The sequence below is a fragment of the Ceratotherium simum genome, chromosome 8, assembly GCF_057802395.1.
Source record: "Ceratotherium simum simum isolate JZ-2026a chromosome 8, ASM5780239v1, whole genome shotgun sequence".
NCBI classification, from domain to species: domain Eukaryota; kingdom Metazoa; phylum Chordata; class Mammalia; order Perissodactyla; family Rhinocerotidae; genus Ceratotherium; species Ceratotherium simum.
The window spans coordinates 39563854-39584077 of NC_141907.1; the positions used below are offsets into that span (position 1 = coordinate 39563854).

At 39.1% G+C, this 20224-nt stretch overlaps 1 protein-coding gene across 1 annotated transcript in view; it reads right to left on the reverse strand.

The window, feature by feature from the left end:
* CORIN (corin, serine peptidase) overlaps positions 1-20224 on the reverse strand; it is a 220990-nt gene that overhangs the window by 184963 nt on the left and 15803 nt on the right. Inside the window, exon 2 of the mRNA XM_004419037.3 lies at positions 6595-6739. Coding sequence (XP_004419094.2) covers positions 6595-6739 — 145 coding nt within the window. The remainder of the gene's footprint in view (positions 1-6594; positions 6740-20224) is intronic.

Here is a 20224-nt window from a genome sequence, read left to right on the forward strand (position 1 = left end):
GGATGAGTGGAAGAGCCTTTAAACCAAGTCTTCAACAGCCTGGGAAAGAAAAAGTAAAGAACAATCTAATGAGATTTTTTGGACCATAACTTTGGTAAAATTAAATCAAGATGAACAACAGTTTGCAAAAATTAGTGCAGACCATACCCCAAAGCACCACATTTGTAGGACTCTTGCAATAACCTCCCATTTTTTCTCGTTGCCACATACTCTACCCACTTCAACCCTCTCTCCACACAGCTGCCAAAGGCACCTTTTATAGCCGTCGACCGCAGTGGAATACTACCCAGCTACAAAAAGAGATGAAATCTTGCCATTTGCAACATGAATGGACCTTGAGGGTATTATGGTAAGCGAAAAAGTCAGATGGAGAAGCCCAAATGCTGCATGACTTCACTCATATGTGGAAGATAAAACAACAACAACAAACAAACACACAGATACAGAGAATAGATTGGTGGCTACCAGAGGGGAAGACGGGTACAGGGAGAGTGAAAGGGGTAAAAGGGCACACGTGTACCATAACGGACAGCAACTAGACTTGTGGTGAACACGACATAGTCTTCACAGAAGTCGAAATACAATGATGTATCTCTGAAATTATATAATGTTATAAACCAATGTTACCTCAAGAAATAAATAAACCAAAGCCTCAACCAGATCAATCACGTCACTCCCTTATTCCAACATCCTCATTGTGGAGTTCACATTTCAAGTGCCACTCTGTCAGGGAAGGCTTCCCTCAACTCAGACCAGGTTTGGTCCCCTGTCTTAAGCTCTCATAGCAACTGCCTCTTCCCACATGGGAGTTACCTCTGTTGTAATTAATTAATTGTGTGATTATTTTTTAACGCCTTCCTCACTCACTGAACTATGGAGTCCATGAGGGTAGATTTTATTCAAGGCTGTGCCCAATGCCTGTAGCACACTGCCTTGCACGTAACAGGCACTTAATATATGTTTATTAAAGGTATGAACAGTATTGAATTATATCAATCTATAATTCTATTTCTGTTAAATGTTTCTCTACATATGAAAATAATTTTATGTTAAATGTTGCATATATATGTTTATATATTATTGATATACTTACACGTAAGCGAAGGCAGGTATCAGTTCAATCTCTGATTAAGTACTCTGTCGCATAAGCTGACTTTTCTAGTCAAGTGATCGCAGTACAACCTGCTGCCAGTTTAGTTCTTATAAGAAATGAATTAGCCTCTGAAAGTAACTCTCAGGCCTAAGCATAAAAGTCACGTGACACTTGCCATCACATTGCAAATCCAATAGTCGTTCAACTTTATTCCTTTCTAGCTACCTTACTGGCAATTAAAATATCCTGTGGCAATGGCTCCGTTGTACGGTTATGTGGTTATGTGTTATGGGATTACTATGACAGTGGATCATAGTACAAAGATTTTAGTTCTTATGGATTGAGTTAAAATGAGATAAACACATTTTAGTTGATTTTTGTGTATAATAAAACTATTTATTAAAATAATTATCTGATAATATTCATAAGCAAAAACCAATTCTTTACTTTCATAACGAACTTTGTCATTTATACAAATACTTTCACAAATATTATTTCATTTGACTTCTGTAACAGTTCTGTGAAATGAGTAAAATTATATTTCCCCATCTCGCAGAGATGGTAAAGCATCTGACCAAAAGTCACATGTCCAGAAAACGGAGGAGTCATACGCTAAACTCACACCTCTCAGTGTCAAGTTACAAATTCTTTCTTCTATGTCACATGGCCCTTCAGTATTAGATTATAACTGAAGAAATAAAAACTTAGGTATAATATTGTACCTTTCTTACTCCTCAATTTTCCTTTCAATTTTTTTCAAAAACCTGAATCTTTATTTTGTTTTATTTTTTTTGTGAGGAGGACCAGCCCTGAGCTAACATTCAACGCCAATCCTCCTCGTTTTTGCTGAGGAAGACTGGGCCTGGGCTAACATCTGTGCCCATCTTCCTCCACTTTATATGGGACGCCGCCACAGCATGGCTTGCCAAGTGGTGTGCCGGTGCACGCCCGGGATCCGAACCGGTGAACCCCGGGGCCGCCGCAGCGGAGCGCACACACTTAACCGCTTGGGCCACCGGGCCGGCCCCTGAATCTTTATTTTAGAGTCCAAATCTTTGGACTCATAAAGACAACTCAGACTATCAGCTGATTTTAGAAATACTAAACTAAACTAAACTAAACTAAACCTTTACACCTCCAGCTTCAGTTTAGGGGATCGAGAAGAAAAATAATTTGTTACTGCTCTCTTCTATGGTCTGCTGCTGAAATAATTATTCAGAAAGTCCAACTCTCTTATCTTCAGAAATCTTTTTACCATCTTGACTTTACACACGAGAGAAGCCCAAACAGACAAAATGAGAGACACATAGTGCATCTGTGTCTGTTAGCATAAGGCTTTTATTATCTTTTCCCGATCAGTAATCCTCTCACTATTATCTCTTGTTCTTTTGAAGATAGAGCTCCTGTTATTTATATACAATTGGCATTCCAGCATCCCTTAGCAACACTTATGGACCCAGAAATAACTATAAAACTTTGAAAGAGCATGGAGTTATAAACTCAAACCAAACAGGACATTTTTAAAGGCCGACTTTAATGAGTTTTTTTAAACAAAGGCATAAAATGGTTTTATTGCTCATTATAACAACAAACATTTCAATTATAAAATAGGAAATGTTTATTTGGGCAGATGTTACTTAATATATCTGTATCAAATCATCTGGTGCAAAACTTATGAAATGTTTTTAAAGAAAATGTCTGGGAAACCTCCACTTTCTAAAGGTTACCTACATGTAAGCCAAAAATAGCACTTAGAAGTGGTTACAAATTGGTACACTTCCTAATCCCAAACATAAACAATAAAAAAAATCCTACTCCTAGGTATAAACCCAAGAGAAATGAAAACGTATGTCTACACAAAAACTTGTACATGAATGTTCAGAGCAATATTATTCGTAATAGCCAAAAGATGGAAACAACTAAAATGTCCATCAATTGATAAACTGATAAACAAAATACAGTAAATCCATACCATGGAATATTGTTTGGCCATAAGAAGGAAGGAAGTACTGATACATACCACAACATGGATGAACCTTGAAAATATTATGTTTTTGAAAGAAGTCACAAAAACCACATATGGTCATATGAAATGTCCAGAATAGGGCTATCTCTAGAGACAGAAAGTAGATTAGTGATTGCTTAGGGCTGGGGCAGGGAGGAGATAGAAAGATAGGGCGGTGACAGATACCGAAAGGAAACAGTTTCTTCTTGAAGTGATGAAAATGTTCCAAAATTGACTGTGGTGATGGTGGCACTTATCTGTGAATATACTAAAAATTATGGAATTATACACTTTAAATGGGTGAATTGGATAGTATGTGAATTATATTTCAATAAAGCTGTAAAAAAATTAAAACTTTAATAAATAAATAAATAAAAATAACCCACTTAAAGCACTGTTTTAATGGCATCCCTCCTCTGCTCAGAAGCCTCTAAGCACTGAGGTACTTAGAAGTATGTTTTAAACTTATATTAGCATTCTACCCGGAGAATGACAGGGAATATTCTGCAATGTGTGTGAGCCATTCAACACAGTACTATGAGAATTAGACTTAAAAGTGACAGTGGTATGACTGAGGGAGCTTCTACCAGACAGACGCTCCCAGAGATGACAACTACAAACTCTGGAGAAAACACAAAAAAGCGACTACCTGAAGGCACTGGAGAGGAAAAAAACAGGCCAACTGTGGAAGGGGAGCTGACTGAGTCTTGGAAGAAGACAGCGGCAGAAACGAGTTTCAGGGTTTTGTCCCGCGTTCGCCTGGGAGCACGCCACAGTTGGCACCACGTGCGGCAGGGTGACTAAAACCCCAATGGAAAACCTGCAGTCTTCCTGGGCTGAGAACTTTTTCTGTCCTCCTCTTACTTGTCACCCTCTGACCTCTAACATGTCTCTCCTCCCTCGGCTTCCGTGAAACCCAGCGTTTCCGAGTTCCTTTCCTTCTTCTCTGACCGTTCTACCTGTATGTCTTGCTTCCTCCTCTTTCTTTGTCATCCCCTTAAATACCAGCATCTTCCAGGGCTTTGCCCTCAGCTTTTAATCGATACACTTTCTCTTCACAGTTGATCCACTCCTGCTGCTTCAACTACCACTGAGACTCCCAGCTTCATAACTATAGTCAGGACTCCCTTCTCAGCATACTTTCTGGATACTTCTAGCTTCAGCCCAGTTACAGTAGGGTGGGAGTTAAATTCTAAAGCCAACACACAAGCCAAAAATCATATATAGGCACAATTTCCCTTGAAATTCCCATACGAAGGCAACACGTCAGAGTTCCCACATTCCACCACGTCCGGGCCCAGCCTGCACTGTTGAATTTGCCCAAGATAAATGCACTTACACTATAACTCCACTGTATTTGGTTGTCCCACAATTATCTCGAAGTTAATGTGTCCAAACCAAACCTGGCCCCACCCTCCTTCTACCTGCAACCTACTCCTCGACATTTACTTCCTACATTAACAGATGGCACCAAAATCAATCTGGTTGCCCACACCAGAATTCTGGGAATCAACACTGACACCTCCTTCTCTCTCACACCAAAATCCAATCAGCTTGATTTCTGTTGATTTTAATGCACCAAATACCTTAATTCAAGCCCCTATCATCTTTTACTTAGACCAGAGCCAGAGTCCCAAATTGGTCTCCCTGCTTTCATTTCTTTCTGCCTCCAGTCTTCTGTAGTGTATCCAGGTCTATTGCCTTTTGCAAACGGAAATATGATCGGGTTTCTCCCCACTTAGAACGATCCTCCAGTGGTAAACCACCACCCATAGCAGTGGTTTTCAAGCATTTTTGTAGCAGATAAATATTATTTTCAAATAAATATCATATAAGATCCTAATATCACAAATAGATATGAGCTATATTTTATTGGAATTAATTTACTTTATAAGTTGTAAATGTATAACTTAAAAACCAATCAATGAGAAAATAAAGTAGTTTTGGTGAAAAAAAATCAAAATCATTGGTAATGCAATTAGATCAGCATCATCTTGATATTTATTTCTCTATTTTATTTGATTGTGCAATTTCAAAAAAATCCTGATACATAGCAATCGGTAGCTACCAATGGTAATGCTTTGAGGTTTGTTTTTATTTCCCCAACAGCTCACCTTTTAAACTTAGGATATTGTTGATTTAAAAGAGAGAGCAAGATCCAAATACAAGTGAATTAATCTGTCAGCACAAATTACTTGGTTGCTGGTCTCCACTTGCTTAAAAATTGGTATGTAATATTTAGAGTGTGTTTAAGATCTAATTTTTAAATTAGAAAGTAAAAGCATATATTTGTGCGATCCTTGAGTCTCCTCCTCAGAACCTTGGTTCCATAGACTAGAGTTTGAAAACCAATGACCTAGGTGCTAAAGCACAAATCCCTTAGGAAGACATGCAAGATTCTGTGTCATTTGGACTTCATCAGTCTGTTACCGCCCAACGTGGGGCCTTCTGCTCGCCGCAAGACATGCCAATAGTCAAGAGGCAAGGTGGTAGGAGAAAATGGACTTTTTATTACAGCTTGCTAGCAAGAGGGAAGATGGCCGACTCATGTCCAAAAGAACCTTTATAACCAGCAGTTATATAGGCCATTGTGTTATTGGGGAGGGGGTTAGGAATGTTGACCTTCTGGTGGTACAGACTGGGAGTGCCACACCAGATCTTTCAGTTTTCACTGATGATGGCTATCAGCATAGATTCTCTGTTTGAGGGTCCTCACATTCCTAAGGAACTCAAAAAAACAAAGTTATCATCTTACCGCAGCTGGGAGGTACATGCACAAGCAGTGGTCGTAAAATCTACAGAGCAGTTTGATCTCCTGGAGGGTGCAGATCCAGCTGGGTTAGTTTGTCAGAGGTCATTCAAAGTTACAATAGAGTTTTTCTTTTCTACAATATGGCTTCCCTTATGTCAACCTTGTCTTGAGCCGGTATCAAGTCTAGCTGCATTTCCTACAACTGCCAAAATTTCACCCAATTTCCTAAGTCTGTGTCCACCTTTCATGGAGTTACATTTTGGCATTTGCTATTTTCTCTGCCAGACCCATGTACTACTGCCTTCTAACCAGAATTTCTATTAACTATTCCAAAGGTCAAAATGTTAATGCTCTGTGATGCTTTCTTTGACTTCCCCAAAGCACCTTGTATACACCTCTATCATCAACATGTTTTGCATAATAATCATCTCTTCCTCTCATCTGTGAGTTCCTAAGAAAGAAGGACTAATTTAACCATCCTCGAGTTCTCAGGGACTTTCAAAGTGCTTGGTACCTAGTAATCACTCCTTAAAAGCTTTGGATTAATTTATTAATTAATATTAATAATAATAACTAGCCGAGTGATTACAATGGCTGAAACTACAGATTTGCATAAGATAATCAACAGATAATCCTTTCACTGAGTTGACACTTTAGGATAAGTAAGTACCAAGTAGACATCACTCTTATAAATCATGCTAATTTTAATTTTGACTTCATTTTTCTGTTAATGGCATCACTCACCAACAAAGGAAAGCAGAATCACCAGCAGGACAATAAGAGCACAGATACACGGAATCAGGACCAGCAACAGGAAACGGAGAATACTAGCAGCCGCCAGCTTCTGAGAGCAGCCATCACCCATGTTATCGTCATCAGCTCTCAAGACCTAAAGTAAAAGAGGAAAATAAAACCTGGTTTTAATATTACAAAGCAATTCAATACATGGCATGAAATTTTAGAGTACCGCTCTCCAATCAGAGCAGCAGCATTCTGAGAGATTTTACTGTGTGTACTTTAGGGGATGAAATGAGGTTAGTCACTAAATCACACTAATAAATGAACAAATGACTACAACGACATTCAAGGCAGAGCAAATCACCTCTTTCTGAAATGTTTTTCAGGAGTACATGAACTTTTAATGATATTTCATCTTGATCCTTTAAACATTTTTGTCAATTTGGTATTATTCCAAAGGGCTATGAATTACCACGGCAAGAATCACCTTGGCCAAGAGGTATAAGCAAAGACTGCCTAATACTGTGATAAAATATTGGTGAGTAGGTGTAGACAAGACATTATCCAGACGTCACTGTTGTTTGTCTCATTAGTCCTAACCCAAATCTCTACGAATCTGGATAAAATAAGTTTTCATCCATTAATAATTCATCAAAGTTAAATATGACTGACCATGTATTTAGTGACAAGTTGAACAATGCAGAAGAGCCTGTCCTGTGGCCAGTTAAACACTGACAATCTCTCAGGACATCCTCCGCCATCCACACTGCCCCTGCAGCCCATCCATTTGTGAGTGGATGATGAGGTGCAATAGTGACATTTCAGGTAAAGTTCTTGTCTTCCAATACTTTAAATTTTGCTTAGTTCAATCTCCTTCCAGAAATGATGTCTGGAAATTCTTTTATTACAAATGGCTAGCTTAGGGCAGTGACTTTTTCAACAGGAGTGTAAGATGGAATTAAAAGTGATTTGAGTCACTCAGTAGGAGCAGCTCTTCTGATCCCACTACTGAAGGTGTTTCTCATGATTCTCTCTGGACTTCTGACTCTCCTTGCATTTTCTCCTCCGATAGTTTCAGAGCTTAAACTATAACCTCTGTGTAACTATCTCCTCCATCTCTCTGAGTCCTGAACTTCCTTCTAAGTTATATCATATATTTCCAATGCCTAGTACTTAGCAGCATCTCTTCTCAACATGTCCAAAACCAAACTATCTCCTTCTCTATCCTTACCTTCAAACTAGTTCTTCTCCTAACTTCCATATTTGTGCTAACAGAAACTCCACTCTTCCAATAACCCCGAGACCCCTCACTTCTCCATCCTCCCTCCATGCCATGCACGACCAGGTCTTGTTGGTTCTCCCCCTATAAAAAATATCTAATTTTGAAAAATAAATGACCTTTGAGATAGAGCCTTATCCTAATCAAGAAGTTGTTCTAAGAGAAAGTTCCCATACTTGATCGTTTCCAGTACATAACCAGTACCTGATAATTTCCCATGGATAAAAAGGCAACTCTGATAGGTTCTTCTGAATTGCAAAGCATATGTGATTCTCCATTTCTGCTTTATTCCTCCTACATCAGAATCAATTCTTGTTCACTAACACATATTGCAAGCAGTGTTCACTACACACACTGTGATGTGATGACACCCTCTGTAATTTTAAGAATTCTCCATGAGAGACATTATTTGAAAGAACATATGATGTTAGCTTGAGAACGGCTTGATTTCCTAGGTTGTCTTTACTGACCCATTTCCTCTGCACCTGGTTTAATCTACCAGCCAACGTGAGATCATTCAGAGTTAATTTACAATTTGATCTGCAAGAAGACATGGCACCATGTTGGAGGAGGTCATTGAAAGGACATGACCACCAGTTGACTCACAAGCTGGACCTGAGCATTCAGAGGCTCCTCACCTCCCCCCCTGTCCTTGGAATGTACATTCTGTCCACCATTCCCACAGCTGGAGCCATTTTCAAGGACGCAGCCTTGAGAGAGCAATGTGTTGTTGAGACCATCTGGACGCTACACATGACTGAATCTAGTTAAGGCCTCTGTACAAACTTTTAAGATTCTGGCAGGCGGGTGTGGAAATCTACTCCTCTTGCAGCCACACAAGACAAGACTCATACATAAGTTCTCTTGCTTATTAAACGTGCCACCTACCAATGTGGAGTAGTCTGCCTCTTTCTTCAGTATCGGCTTTCCCTCCGTGTACAGGAGCCAGTTTCAGATTTCACCTGGGAAGCTCCCAAGTTTGCAAACCACACACTGACACAATATAATATAAGATCTGCAATAGCACACTGATTACAACACCAGCATTGGGTGGATGGTACCCTTTCAGGCTTGGAGATAACATTTACCTATAAAAAGCAAGTGTGGGACTGCAGCCCAATAGAGACAGTAATAGAATTGACTTATTTATTTCATTTACTCAACAACCAGTTATTGAACACCTACTAATTATGATAAGCATAGTGATGGATACAACAATGATTTCAGACCAACTATCCCTCAAAAGCTCACAGTCTTGTAGGAGAGATATGTACTTAAATAAAATAACTACATTTCAAGGAAGCAAATGATAAGCACCATGAAACTTATAGCTAAGGTGCCATGGGAATTCAGAAGGTAAGAATCTGATTTCTTGCTGGATCATCAGGTAAGACATTGTAGAGAAGCAGCACTTAAACTAGACATTATTTTGAGAAAAGTACCCCTGAGAAGCCCTGTTTTGGTTAAAAAGAGTGGTAAAATACATCCACAGAGGTAAGAAGTTATGAACATTCTTCGGCTTCTACAGCAGTGGAAAAGGTTTTTCTGTTAAGGTGGTCATAGGAGCACTATAGGGATAATCTTCTTGAGTGGCAAATTCACAGTGGCCTCAGTGCTATCTGGAATCCTGTGGCCAAATACATCCCACTGAGTATTCACAAATGGAGAGTCAGTGGAGAAAGTGCTAGAGGCTCATTTTAATATCTCATATAAGTATATATCAGCAAGTACTTGACCTCTGGAAACTATATTCATGTTTAGTGCAAATCTTTTCTCCAGTGACTAGGAAATTGTTTGCTTTATCATGAGGTGAAGAGAAAGAAATACTTAGAAGAAATTCAGCACTAAGAAAAACTTAGAAGCCATTTCAGCATGCTCCTCAAGTGCATAACTTTCCTCTTGCACTCATGTCCACTAGGACTATTGCTGCAAATGCTGCATTATTCAAAGGCCCTTTGAGGGTCCTCTGAATGTAACGCAACTCGCAGACTTTACTGTTGAGTGAATAATGCCAGGCAAGATAAACTGGTAGGACAATTCCTAAGCTTCATTTCAATGGATTCAACAACCTTCTCTCCAGATGGCACCCTTTTCCAGAATCTACCCTCCACATGCTTGAAACTGTAAGCCAAGCACAGGCACAGCATTCCATGGTGTGAGTAGGGAAGGATGCATCTGATTGATCTGCACATATTTCATATATGTAGTTCTTATATTTTATTAATCCTGTTGGTGAAAACTCACTTCTTGTATCTTAAGAACTACATGTATTTTGAAAGCTGTCATGCTGGTTTATATAACAGGTATGGACAATCTACCTAACTAGGATATTTTCTTGAGTCAATTTGGTTCCATTGGGAGGCCTTCCTATCACTCTCTTCTACATTCTTAACTCCATTTTTGCCTCCCAGCTTGCTGATTCAACTATTTTCACAACAGCCATTCTCTGACTCTTTTGGGACCTACTGTCCATTGATCCCTCTATCTTCTCCCAGTCTGTCAGCTCTCTCCTTTTTTCATTTCCCTACATACCTTCTTTAGAATCTCTGGACCATTATTTCAATGATATTCTTGCTAGCCCTGAACCCCCTTACCCCTCTGGATTTTCTTCTCACCCATCCTGTAAAAATCAACCACCAGATGAATCCAACAATCTTCTCCTTCTATATCTACAGCTGCACAGTTGAATACGGCTGTAAAAGTTACCCAAGAGGACTACTTGATTGCTGATTTAAAGCCTTCTCCATTCTCCTCAAACTACCTCCTCCTACTCTTCCACCCTCACTCTCAGAAGAGGGCCCACCCTAATTCTCACCTTACAGAGAGAATAAAAGCTATCAAATGGGAATTGCCTCACCTACCTAAATCTAAACCTACACACCTGCTCATTTACACGCCCCTCTCTCCTGTTACGATAGAGAAGCTATTTAAGACTCCTCTTATTAAAGACTAATCCTCCCACTTTTGTTAGACTCCATCTCCTTCTCTCTTCTCAGCAATTTTACATCTTACTTTTCCATTTATTCATAAATCCAATATCTATCGATCTCTCCTTCTCGCTCTCCCTGTCCCTCTGTCTCTCTGTATCTGCTGTATCATTGCCATCAGCTTTTTACCAGTTTAGGTCTCTCTCAGTTATTTTTTTATCCATCCGCAAGCCTATATCCCACTTCAGCTGCTCTCCTCTTTCTCTGTTTCTTTCTCATCCAAAATGCTCAAAGAGTTGTTAATATTGATTATCCAGATTTCCGCACTTACTGCTTACTCTTGATGCCACTACAATTTGGCACCCATATCTGTCACTGCACCAAAAGACCTTGTGCAATGGTCACCAATGACCTGCATGTTGCTATATCCAAGTGACATTTTTCAGTCATCATTGTAATGACATCTCAGAATCATTTGAGAGATCAAACTCTCAGTTAGCCATTCCCAACTTCTTCAAGCACTTTCTTCCTTTGACTTCTCTTTCTCCTACCTATCTGGTCATTCCTTCTCTTTCTGTAAGCTCTTTTCTCACATTCACTCTCTCCAGGCAATGTCACACACACAAATAGCATGAGGGCCAGCCCTACGTCTGTAACTTACATCTTTAAATGGCAAGCATAGATCTTTCCTCTGAGCTCCAGATCTTTGTACTTAACTGGCCACTTGACATCTCCTCAGTGATGTTGCAAAAAACCTTCAAACCCAACATGTCTGAAACAGAATAAATAATCTTCATCCTCATATCTGGTATTCTTCCATGTTCTCTATCTCAGGAAAAGGTAACTGAGCACGTATCATGTGCCAGGCACTGTTTGGGCACTTAGGATATATCACTGTGCAAAGCAAAGATCTCCAGCCTCATAGATCCTACATTCTAGTGAAAACTACCATCATGTCTCACCCGGAATACCGCAAATGCCTCCTCCTGTCTGGTTTAGCTATATCCATTCCTGCACTCCCTAATTTGTTCTCCACACTGTTGCCAGAGAGAGAAAGAGGTTGCGTATCACTGGATGATGAGAAAAGGCAACATAGAAAATGCTCCCCAAACTGAACTAATTCAGAAGATTCAGAGTCTGGATCCAGATCTGATCATGAGAACTATGTACCCAGTGGATTGGCAGAGATTCGGGGAGGATTTTGGATTTCCACAGGGGTGTACGGGGTTTCAAGTCCATTTTATTGAGATTTCAAAGGTCAAGGAGACCAGAGCTGATATTTCAGGTACGTCAGTCTTTATCCTGTTCTACCTTCCTGCAGCATTTGACTTTATCAACACATGGTACGTTCTTGGGAATATTTCCACAGCTGCAAATGGCAGAAACTGCTCGAGAACAAGGAGACACTTGCCCATCGATCCCTCAGATGGAAGATGCACTCCTGAGGCCAGGGCCAGGACTTACCAAACAGCCAACAAACAGAAATATCTGACTGAGGATACTAGTTGCCTCTCTAGGCAGGTTCACCCAGAGAACTCTTAGAGATGGAAACACCTGCTAACAACCAGGTCACAACAAAGCAGAAGTTCAGCCCAGAAGGAACCAAGTGCCTTCTTAGGGATAACAGCCTTACCCACCTCACAACTCCCCTCATTCAGAGTGGGGATAAGTAGCTGGGAACTTTCCACACTTATTCCTCACTCTTATGTTGGGTTATGTAAGAACTATTTTTTAATCAGTTGGACTCTTCCGCATGATAAATCTTACATTTTAAATATATAGAGCAGGGGTCAGCAAACTATAACCTATGGGCCAAACCAAGCCCACTGCCTGTTTTTGTACATAAAGTTTTATTGGCAGACAGCTATGCTCATTCATTTATGTTTTGTCCATAGCTGCCTTCCTGCTACCACAGCACTGAGTAGTTGCAACAGAGTTGCAACCCACAAGTCTATGGCCCACAAGGCCTAAAATATTCACTGTCTGGCCCTTTACAGAAAAAGTTTGCCAACTCCTGATATAGAGTAGCAATGTATATCTGCACATACAGGTCTTTTAAAATCTATATATTTAATATGATAACCAATTAAAATATAAATTCTTTTAAGTAAATCACTTTTATTGTTTTTGGTGAGGAAGACTGGCCCTGAGCTAACATCTGTTGCCAATCTTCCTCTTTTTGCTGAGGAAGATTGGCTCTGAGCTAACATCTGTGCCCATCTTCCTCCATTTTATGTGGGACACTTTCACAGTATGGCTTGATAATTGGTGCCTAGGTCCGTGCCTGGGATCCGAACCTGCGAACCCTGGACCGCCAAAGCAGAGCACACGAACTTAACCACTATGCCACCAGGCCGGCCCCAGAAAATCACATTTTTATCTCTTCATTAAAAAGGCCCTTAGTGAAACCTAATATAATTGTACAAGTTGCAAACTGGTAGACAAACTGCCTAATTGTTGCTGTAATACATGGTTACTCCACAAAAGGTTCAAAGATAAAAATAATCTTCAAAATAGAAAAAAAAATCTATCAAGACTATATGTGTTATATTAGAAGAAGAAAGAAAAGCACAAGTTTCAGAAATATTCAAACTGAAATAGTACTACAACATGCATTATAAACTATAAGAACCAAAAAATATTTATAGGATTATAGAGCTAGAAAGTACAAATTTATCTCTGCTTCTGTAAAAACATATCATAGCATAAATAATACTAATTCAGTTGTATCTCTCTCTATATATGCAAATATTACCCTTTTCTTATCAGTGTGTGCCCAGCATCTAGAACAGAACCTGAACACAGTCAGGAATGGATTAATATTGTTGAATAAACGAATTAGTTAAGTCACCTAAACAAAAATTGTTCTGTACATAATTATGCAAATAACTGCTTCTTTTTTTTTAATGATATATACCTTACAGAGTCTATGCCTGAATCATCCAAAAATACTTGGAGAAGAAAATGTATTTTGTAAAAAAAGTAAAAATATTTCCCTTTCAGGGAAAATATACTAAAATTGATAAAATCAGTTTTTACTAGGACTGTTAGTACAATTCCATACTCACATTTCCTATTACAAGCTTTGAAGTCAGAAATTTTGTGTTTCAAAAAATAAATTGTCATGGATTTTATTACAGACAAAATATTTTAAACACCACCTACGTTAAGAACATGAAAAGAAGTGGCCTGTACCTCTCTTAACCCCATAAATCAGAGATTCTCAGACATTCTTGGTTCACGGCACCATCCGTGTCCAGGTAATTTTTTCAGTGATCCTAGGCCAAAAGAAATGCCTAACAGTTCCATTTATTAAGTAGCTTGGTCCAACAATTTTATAAGCATTTATATCCTAAAAACTTAGTAGCCATGTGAAAAAATACTACACATAAATTAAAATAAAAAAAGTATTTTCATGTCTTTCTTAAATAACCGCAATTGCTCATGAATGAGATGTGTGCCTCCGCTGGGCAGTGCACACCATCTCAGATCTTGGAATCAAATTGGAAACACCACTACTCATTGCCTCTTCCACATGGATTTTTGCATGGTACAGCTTCTCACACAGCACCCACCAAGAACTCAGCTTTACGAAGAAAGGATGACATCAAAAGGAATATAGCACAATCTAACCTTGAAACTGTGAACTACCTCAAGCTAGTATTTCACTTGGTAACAAACTAATGTCAAGTATCACAGGATTTCCCTCAAAAATTATAAAGAACCAGAAGAGTCTCTGGGAGTGACTGCAGTGTCTTGGGGTACCTCAGCACACAGTTTGGAAATCATGGTTCTAGACTATTTATTTCTCCCACATCCATCTGCATAAGTCCAAATCCTTAAAGAAGTACCTCATATTTCACCTCATTCAGAAAGCTTTCTCTGATAACCCAGACAGAAGTGATCTCTCTCTGCCTCATCCGAATTTCTAGTACGTTGCAGAGACTATTGGGCCCCAGCATCTATTCTTGCCTTTGATCTTAGAAACAGAGCCCTAAATTTCAGTTGGGCCAAAGTTTAACGTCAATTAGAATAAAGACGACATTTCTCAGCCTCTCTTGCAGCTGTGTGAGACCATGTGACTGAATTCTTGACCATGGGATGAAATTGAAAGTGGTAAAGGTGACTTCCAGGAAGTGTTCTCCAAGAGAGGGGTATTGTCCTCCCCTTTTTCCTGCTGGCTGGACTATGGATGTAACAGCTGGAGCTCCAGCAACCGTCTTAGACTCAAAGATGGAAGCTGTATGCAGAGGATGGATGAGTAGCAAGAAAGAGGGACCCTGGATCCCTGATGGATCTGTGAAGCTGCCCTATCAGCCCTGAACTGCTTACTTTCAGACTACATTTACATGTCAATCTGAATATTCTATCACCTGCAGCTGAAGCAATTTTAACTGAACTATGGCACTTATCACTTTCTACTTTGGCTCATGGTCATGGATAGACATACTAAAATTACTAAACTGTAATCTCAGGAGGTAAAGATCTGTGTTTAATTCATTTAACAAATAGTTATACCATGCGACCAGAACATTATTTTCATTCTTTAGGCAACTAATAAGTGTCTAGTATATAGTAGGATCAAGATAAATATATATTCTCTCAAGTAAATAAATGACTCACAATTAAAGGCCAGCAAAATTTCCCAAGAAAGTTTTGGGGTTTTGATATACTTACTTTTGATAGAAGGGAGGAAAAAAACCATTAAAAGTTCTCTTTAAACACCATACATCTAGGCTTTTCATGCTAAGTAATGTAACTGTCAAGTTTGTTTATTTTTGACCAGAATTAACAGCAATTTAGTGCAGCCACAGTGGATTATCTCCTGCTAACCAGAACCTCGGTGCCTTTTATATGTCTTCAATCAGGATAAATCTGGAAGAAAAAATTACAACCTGGCAATTTTCAATTACAAATTACTAAATACAGTGTGACAGCCAAAATGTTTTCAAACAGGGATTAATAGGGAGAAAACAATAAAAAGCAAGGTTGGTTGAAATACAGGCAATCACTGGACTAGGTCATCTCACAGTCCCCTCAGAGACCCCACATTCTCCACCTACTTCAGCAATCTCCTACCTGGTTTCCCCATATCCTCACCTGTCCTCTTCCAATCTCTTGGAAAAGTGATCTTTTCAAAATGCTCATTTGGATGTGTCACCTCCCTGCTTAAAACCCTCCAGAGGGCCGGCCCCCGTGGCTTGGCGGTTAAGTGCGCGTGCTCTGCTGCTGGCGGCCCGGGTTCGGATCCCGGGCGCGCACCAACGCACTGCTTCTCCGGCCATGCTGAGGCTGCGTCCCATGTACAGCAACTAGAAGGATGTGTAGCTATGACATACAACTATAAATAAATAAATAAAATTATAAAAAAAAAAACCCTCCAGAGACTTGAGAGACAAAGACACAACTTCCTTAACATGGTATAGAAGACAATGCTTCTCAAACTTCAATGTGCATGTGAATCATGTGGGAGAGTCTGATCCAATAGGTCTGGGGTGGGGCCTGAGATTCTGAATTCCTTACCAGCTCCCACATGATGCTGATGCTGGTGGTCTGAGGGCCACACTTAGAGTAGCAGGATCTGGAGACCCTTCTAGATCTGTCCCGCCTATACCAGGCTCACTGCACACTACTCCTGCTCCCCACCACTTCCCCCCATGTTCCTGCCACCTGGCTCTTCCCAGCTCCTCATAAGCACTCTCTGCCTGGAATGGCCTCCCTCCAACTCTCAACCTGCCCACGTCACTCAGGATTCGCCCTTTATACATCAATTCATGACCCATGACTAGTTCTGGTCTTTCTGCCCTTTATCCCAGGGACAATTTTCATGTATTTGTGTAATTATCAGATTATGTTGGTTATTCCTGCTACACTCTAGGCTCCATGAGGTCAGGGACCACGATAGGCTTTGCTCACCATTGTAGCCCCAGCACTTAAAAAGGGCCTCACCTGTAGTAGGCACTCTATAAAAATATTAAACTAATGAATCAATAATCTCTTCTAATAGTTCACTTGTCAGAAGAGTCTTAGAAACACAAAGAATTGAATGCTGCTCTAGTGTGAATAATTCCTACAGTCATAATAATAATTGTAATGATAACAATACAGCAAGAAACCTGTTGAGCACTTCCCGAGGGCCAGGCACTTCTGTGAATTTGCATAGAGAAATGCTCTTAATCCTCAAAACAACTCTTACCATACCCGCTTACAGATAAGGAATTTGAGGCTCTTTGTGAGTAACTTTATAAGAATAACTCAAGATAATCAACGAAAAAGACAGAATCTAAAGTGACACTCAGTCACTCAATTCCCTTTTCTGAAACCCAGTAGGTGACTAGAGATCCCATGGTTTTTAATTTGGCCTTAATTCTAAACCATAGCTTTCAGAGCTTCCTGGAACAGACTATCCACTCTCCCGCTCCATCCCTACAACGATAGAAAAACTTGAAAGTCCCCACTGAGTCATGCAAAGCTGACCCCGGATGCCCCAAAACCTGTGAAGGACCAGATCTCATAGCCCCCAACGTAAGAGTTTCAAAACCATCCACTCCTCAGTAGAGCTGCCCTTTTGGGGGCAGGAAATAGCCTTTTTCCTGAGTCTCCATGCTTCTGTAGCTCCTCCCAGGTGAGACATGGCATAATGGAAGATTACCACCTTGCTGCAGCTGGACAATGACATACATTTTAGAAATGGCCTGTTTCTGGTATTTTTGAATTTTTTTCTAGAGCTCACATTTCAAAATTATCTTAAAAACCTAAATCTAATTATCTAATAAAAACTTAATTACCTGGAATCTTTAATTACAGAAGTTTTCTATTCTCTATCTTTTAGAGAAATGGAAAATCATAAGAAAATAAGCAAATTATCAAGAATTAAATTTATAAAAAATTACTAGAGAAGGACGTGGAATCCTGGAAAATGTGGAATCTTCTACAATTTCTATAGCTTAGAATATTCTGCCCTGAGAATGGCACGCAAGTATTGGCTCTGCTTATCACTATTCAAAGATGTGGATGTCATTCTGCTTAGTACTCTTAGTGTAAGAAATGTCATTTTCAGTAGTAAGGATTGAAATAGAAAGAAGATGCAAGTCACATTTAGTACATTAAAAACCTAACTAACAACAATAACAAAAAACCCTATTCCCTGACCTTTCCAAACTTTTGTAAACATACGCCATCCTTGGCCTACAATAGCTCTGGAAGTAATAATATTCACCTAAACATACTGTCTACAAAGAGATTAACATCAGCTTGCTACTTTTAAGGCACAGCATCAGACACAGAAATATGTGGATATTTTTATATCAAATAGGATTTGTTTAAATTACAACCAAAGATCAGGGCAAACTGGAAATAGTATATAGACTGTTTCTGATTAACAGAATATTTTGAAATATGAAGGTTAATTCTACCTTCATAACGTGACACTATTCTACGGATTTTCTGAAATATTGAAATGATTATATTCTCAAATACAGTTATAAAATTATGTAAACCTAGTTAATACAGGATAGTTAGTCAACACAATCTGTGAATTTTAGGTGCACAAATATTACTCCCCAAAGGTTGTCCTAATTCATATGTCAATCTGGTGGCTTTAATAAAATTCTATGTATTGTTTTGAAGTTTATGTTATGACCAAGTCAAAATATCAAAATTTCCTTAAACCAAAATGAGAGCGCGCAAGTTAGTGGATGGGATTGTATGCAAAATTATGGCAGAATTCAATGACCATCTGTCCTACCACAAAAGATTTTATTACAATGTTAAAAGCAATTAAAAAAAAATCCATACAAAATCAACACTATGTACTGGTTTGAGACTAATTTAGCACCTTACTTCTCTAGGTAGGAAGGTGATGAACTGCAAATGCATTTACACTTTGCTGTTTCAGCGGAGCAGAGAACAGCCTGCAAGGATGATAAGGTCATTCCAACTGGTGTGGCCTGAACAGGACACAAAAGCTCCCTCTAAACTCTGTGGGGATATTATGCTGTCACATGTTCATATACTCACACTCCTAAAAAATGCAGACAGTAAGACTTCACTTGCAGCTAGATATTCGGCTTGGAACGTTGTCCTGCACAACCATCACTCCAAAATGTGATCTGAATTGTTTTTTCCATATTAAGATCGAGCTTCTCCAACTCGCCTCCACACTCTGTCCACTGAGCAAAAACAAGCCTATTGTAACCCCCTTATTTAAGAAGATAATCTGCCACTGCTAGATGCTTTCTTCTCTGTTCTCAATGAACTGTGAAAGCATTCCCTACATGAATTAAAAGTAGATTTACGGAATAAGAGATCAATGATTTAGACACTTCTCAAACCAGGCATCTGTCAATTCTCCATAATATTAGCTCCCATTCTACCAATAAGCAAAATGCCTCCAAAACCATCCATCAGTGAATTTATGCCAAACACAAATGTCTTTTGTTGTGATGTTTGTTTTTAATGTCCCAAGAGGCATGAAAAACAAGCATCTGGTTTTCAGTAAGTCTTTTCATCCCATGTTCTGGCATTTAATTGAAGCATACAAAGTTCAAATAACTCATGCACTCTCTCAAAATGAAATTACTCAATTCACAGTGGAACACTTGGTTCTGCAAGCCAACCTTGCCCACATTTTCTCCTTTGAAAATTAACATAACAACAACAGCACCAGATAGTCCTCCCCAAAGTTTCACATTCACACATCCCAGAATGGATGTTCAGTATGGAGACGAAATACCGACAAAATATTTTTCCTGTCGAGGAGACTAGATAATAATAATCCAATAACCAGGCAGCGTATCACTTCAGTGTTTCATTTTGAGGGTCGCATTCTTTAGCTGAAGTCTGAAATATGAGAGAGAAGATTGGAGTGTTTCAGAGGCAACTTGTACAATATTGTCTCCACCACTGACAATCTAGGTGACCTTATAAAAATCATCACCCTGTCCTAACCATATTTCCATATCTGCAAATAAGGCATAGAAAATGAATGTCTTGCTCCAACCACAAATATTTCAAAAATAAAATTAAATTGGTAAAGCAAAAGAAAATTAAAAACATAATAATAGTAATAAAAATGTTTCTTTCAAGTTCAGAAAGTTGTAAGAGTCCTGATTTCTCTCTTGAACACATAATGTGGAGTTTGCTCAATTTGGTCTCCCTGGAGGAAAGTTACAATCTTTATTCAAGTGAGATGTCTTCAGAGGCAATAGGAGAAACTTTTAAGGAAACTCCATTTTCTTCAGAGCAAGGTGGGAAGGTCATATTTCTGTGACAGTTATGGGAGAAGATCTTTGAAAGAAACAGCAGGCAACTCCCTATCTAGACAAGATAGATAAATAGCACCCTGTGTTCTGTTTCAAGATCACTTTGCCCCCAATCTCAAACATGTCAATGTTATCATTTTATAGCAGATACAAATCTTAAGGTAATA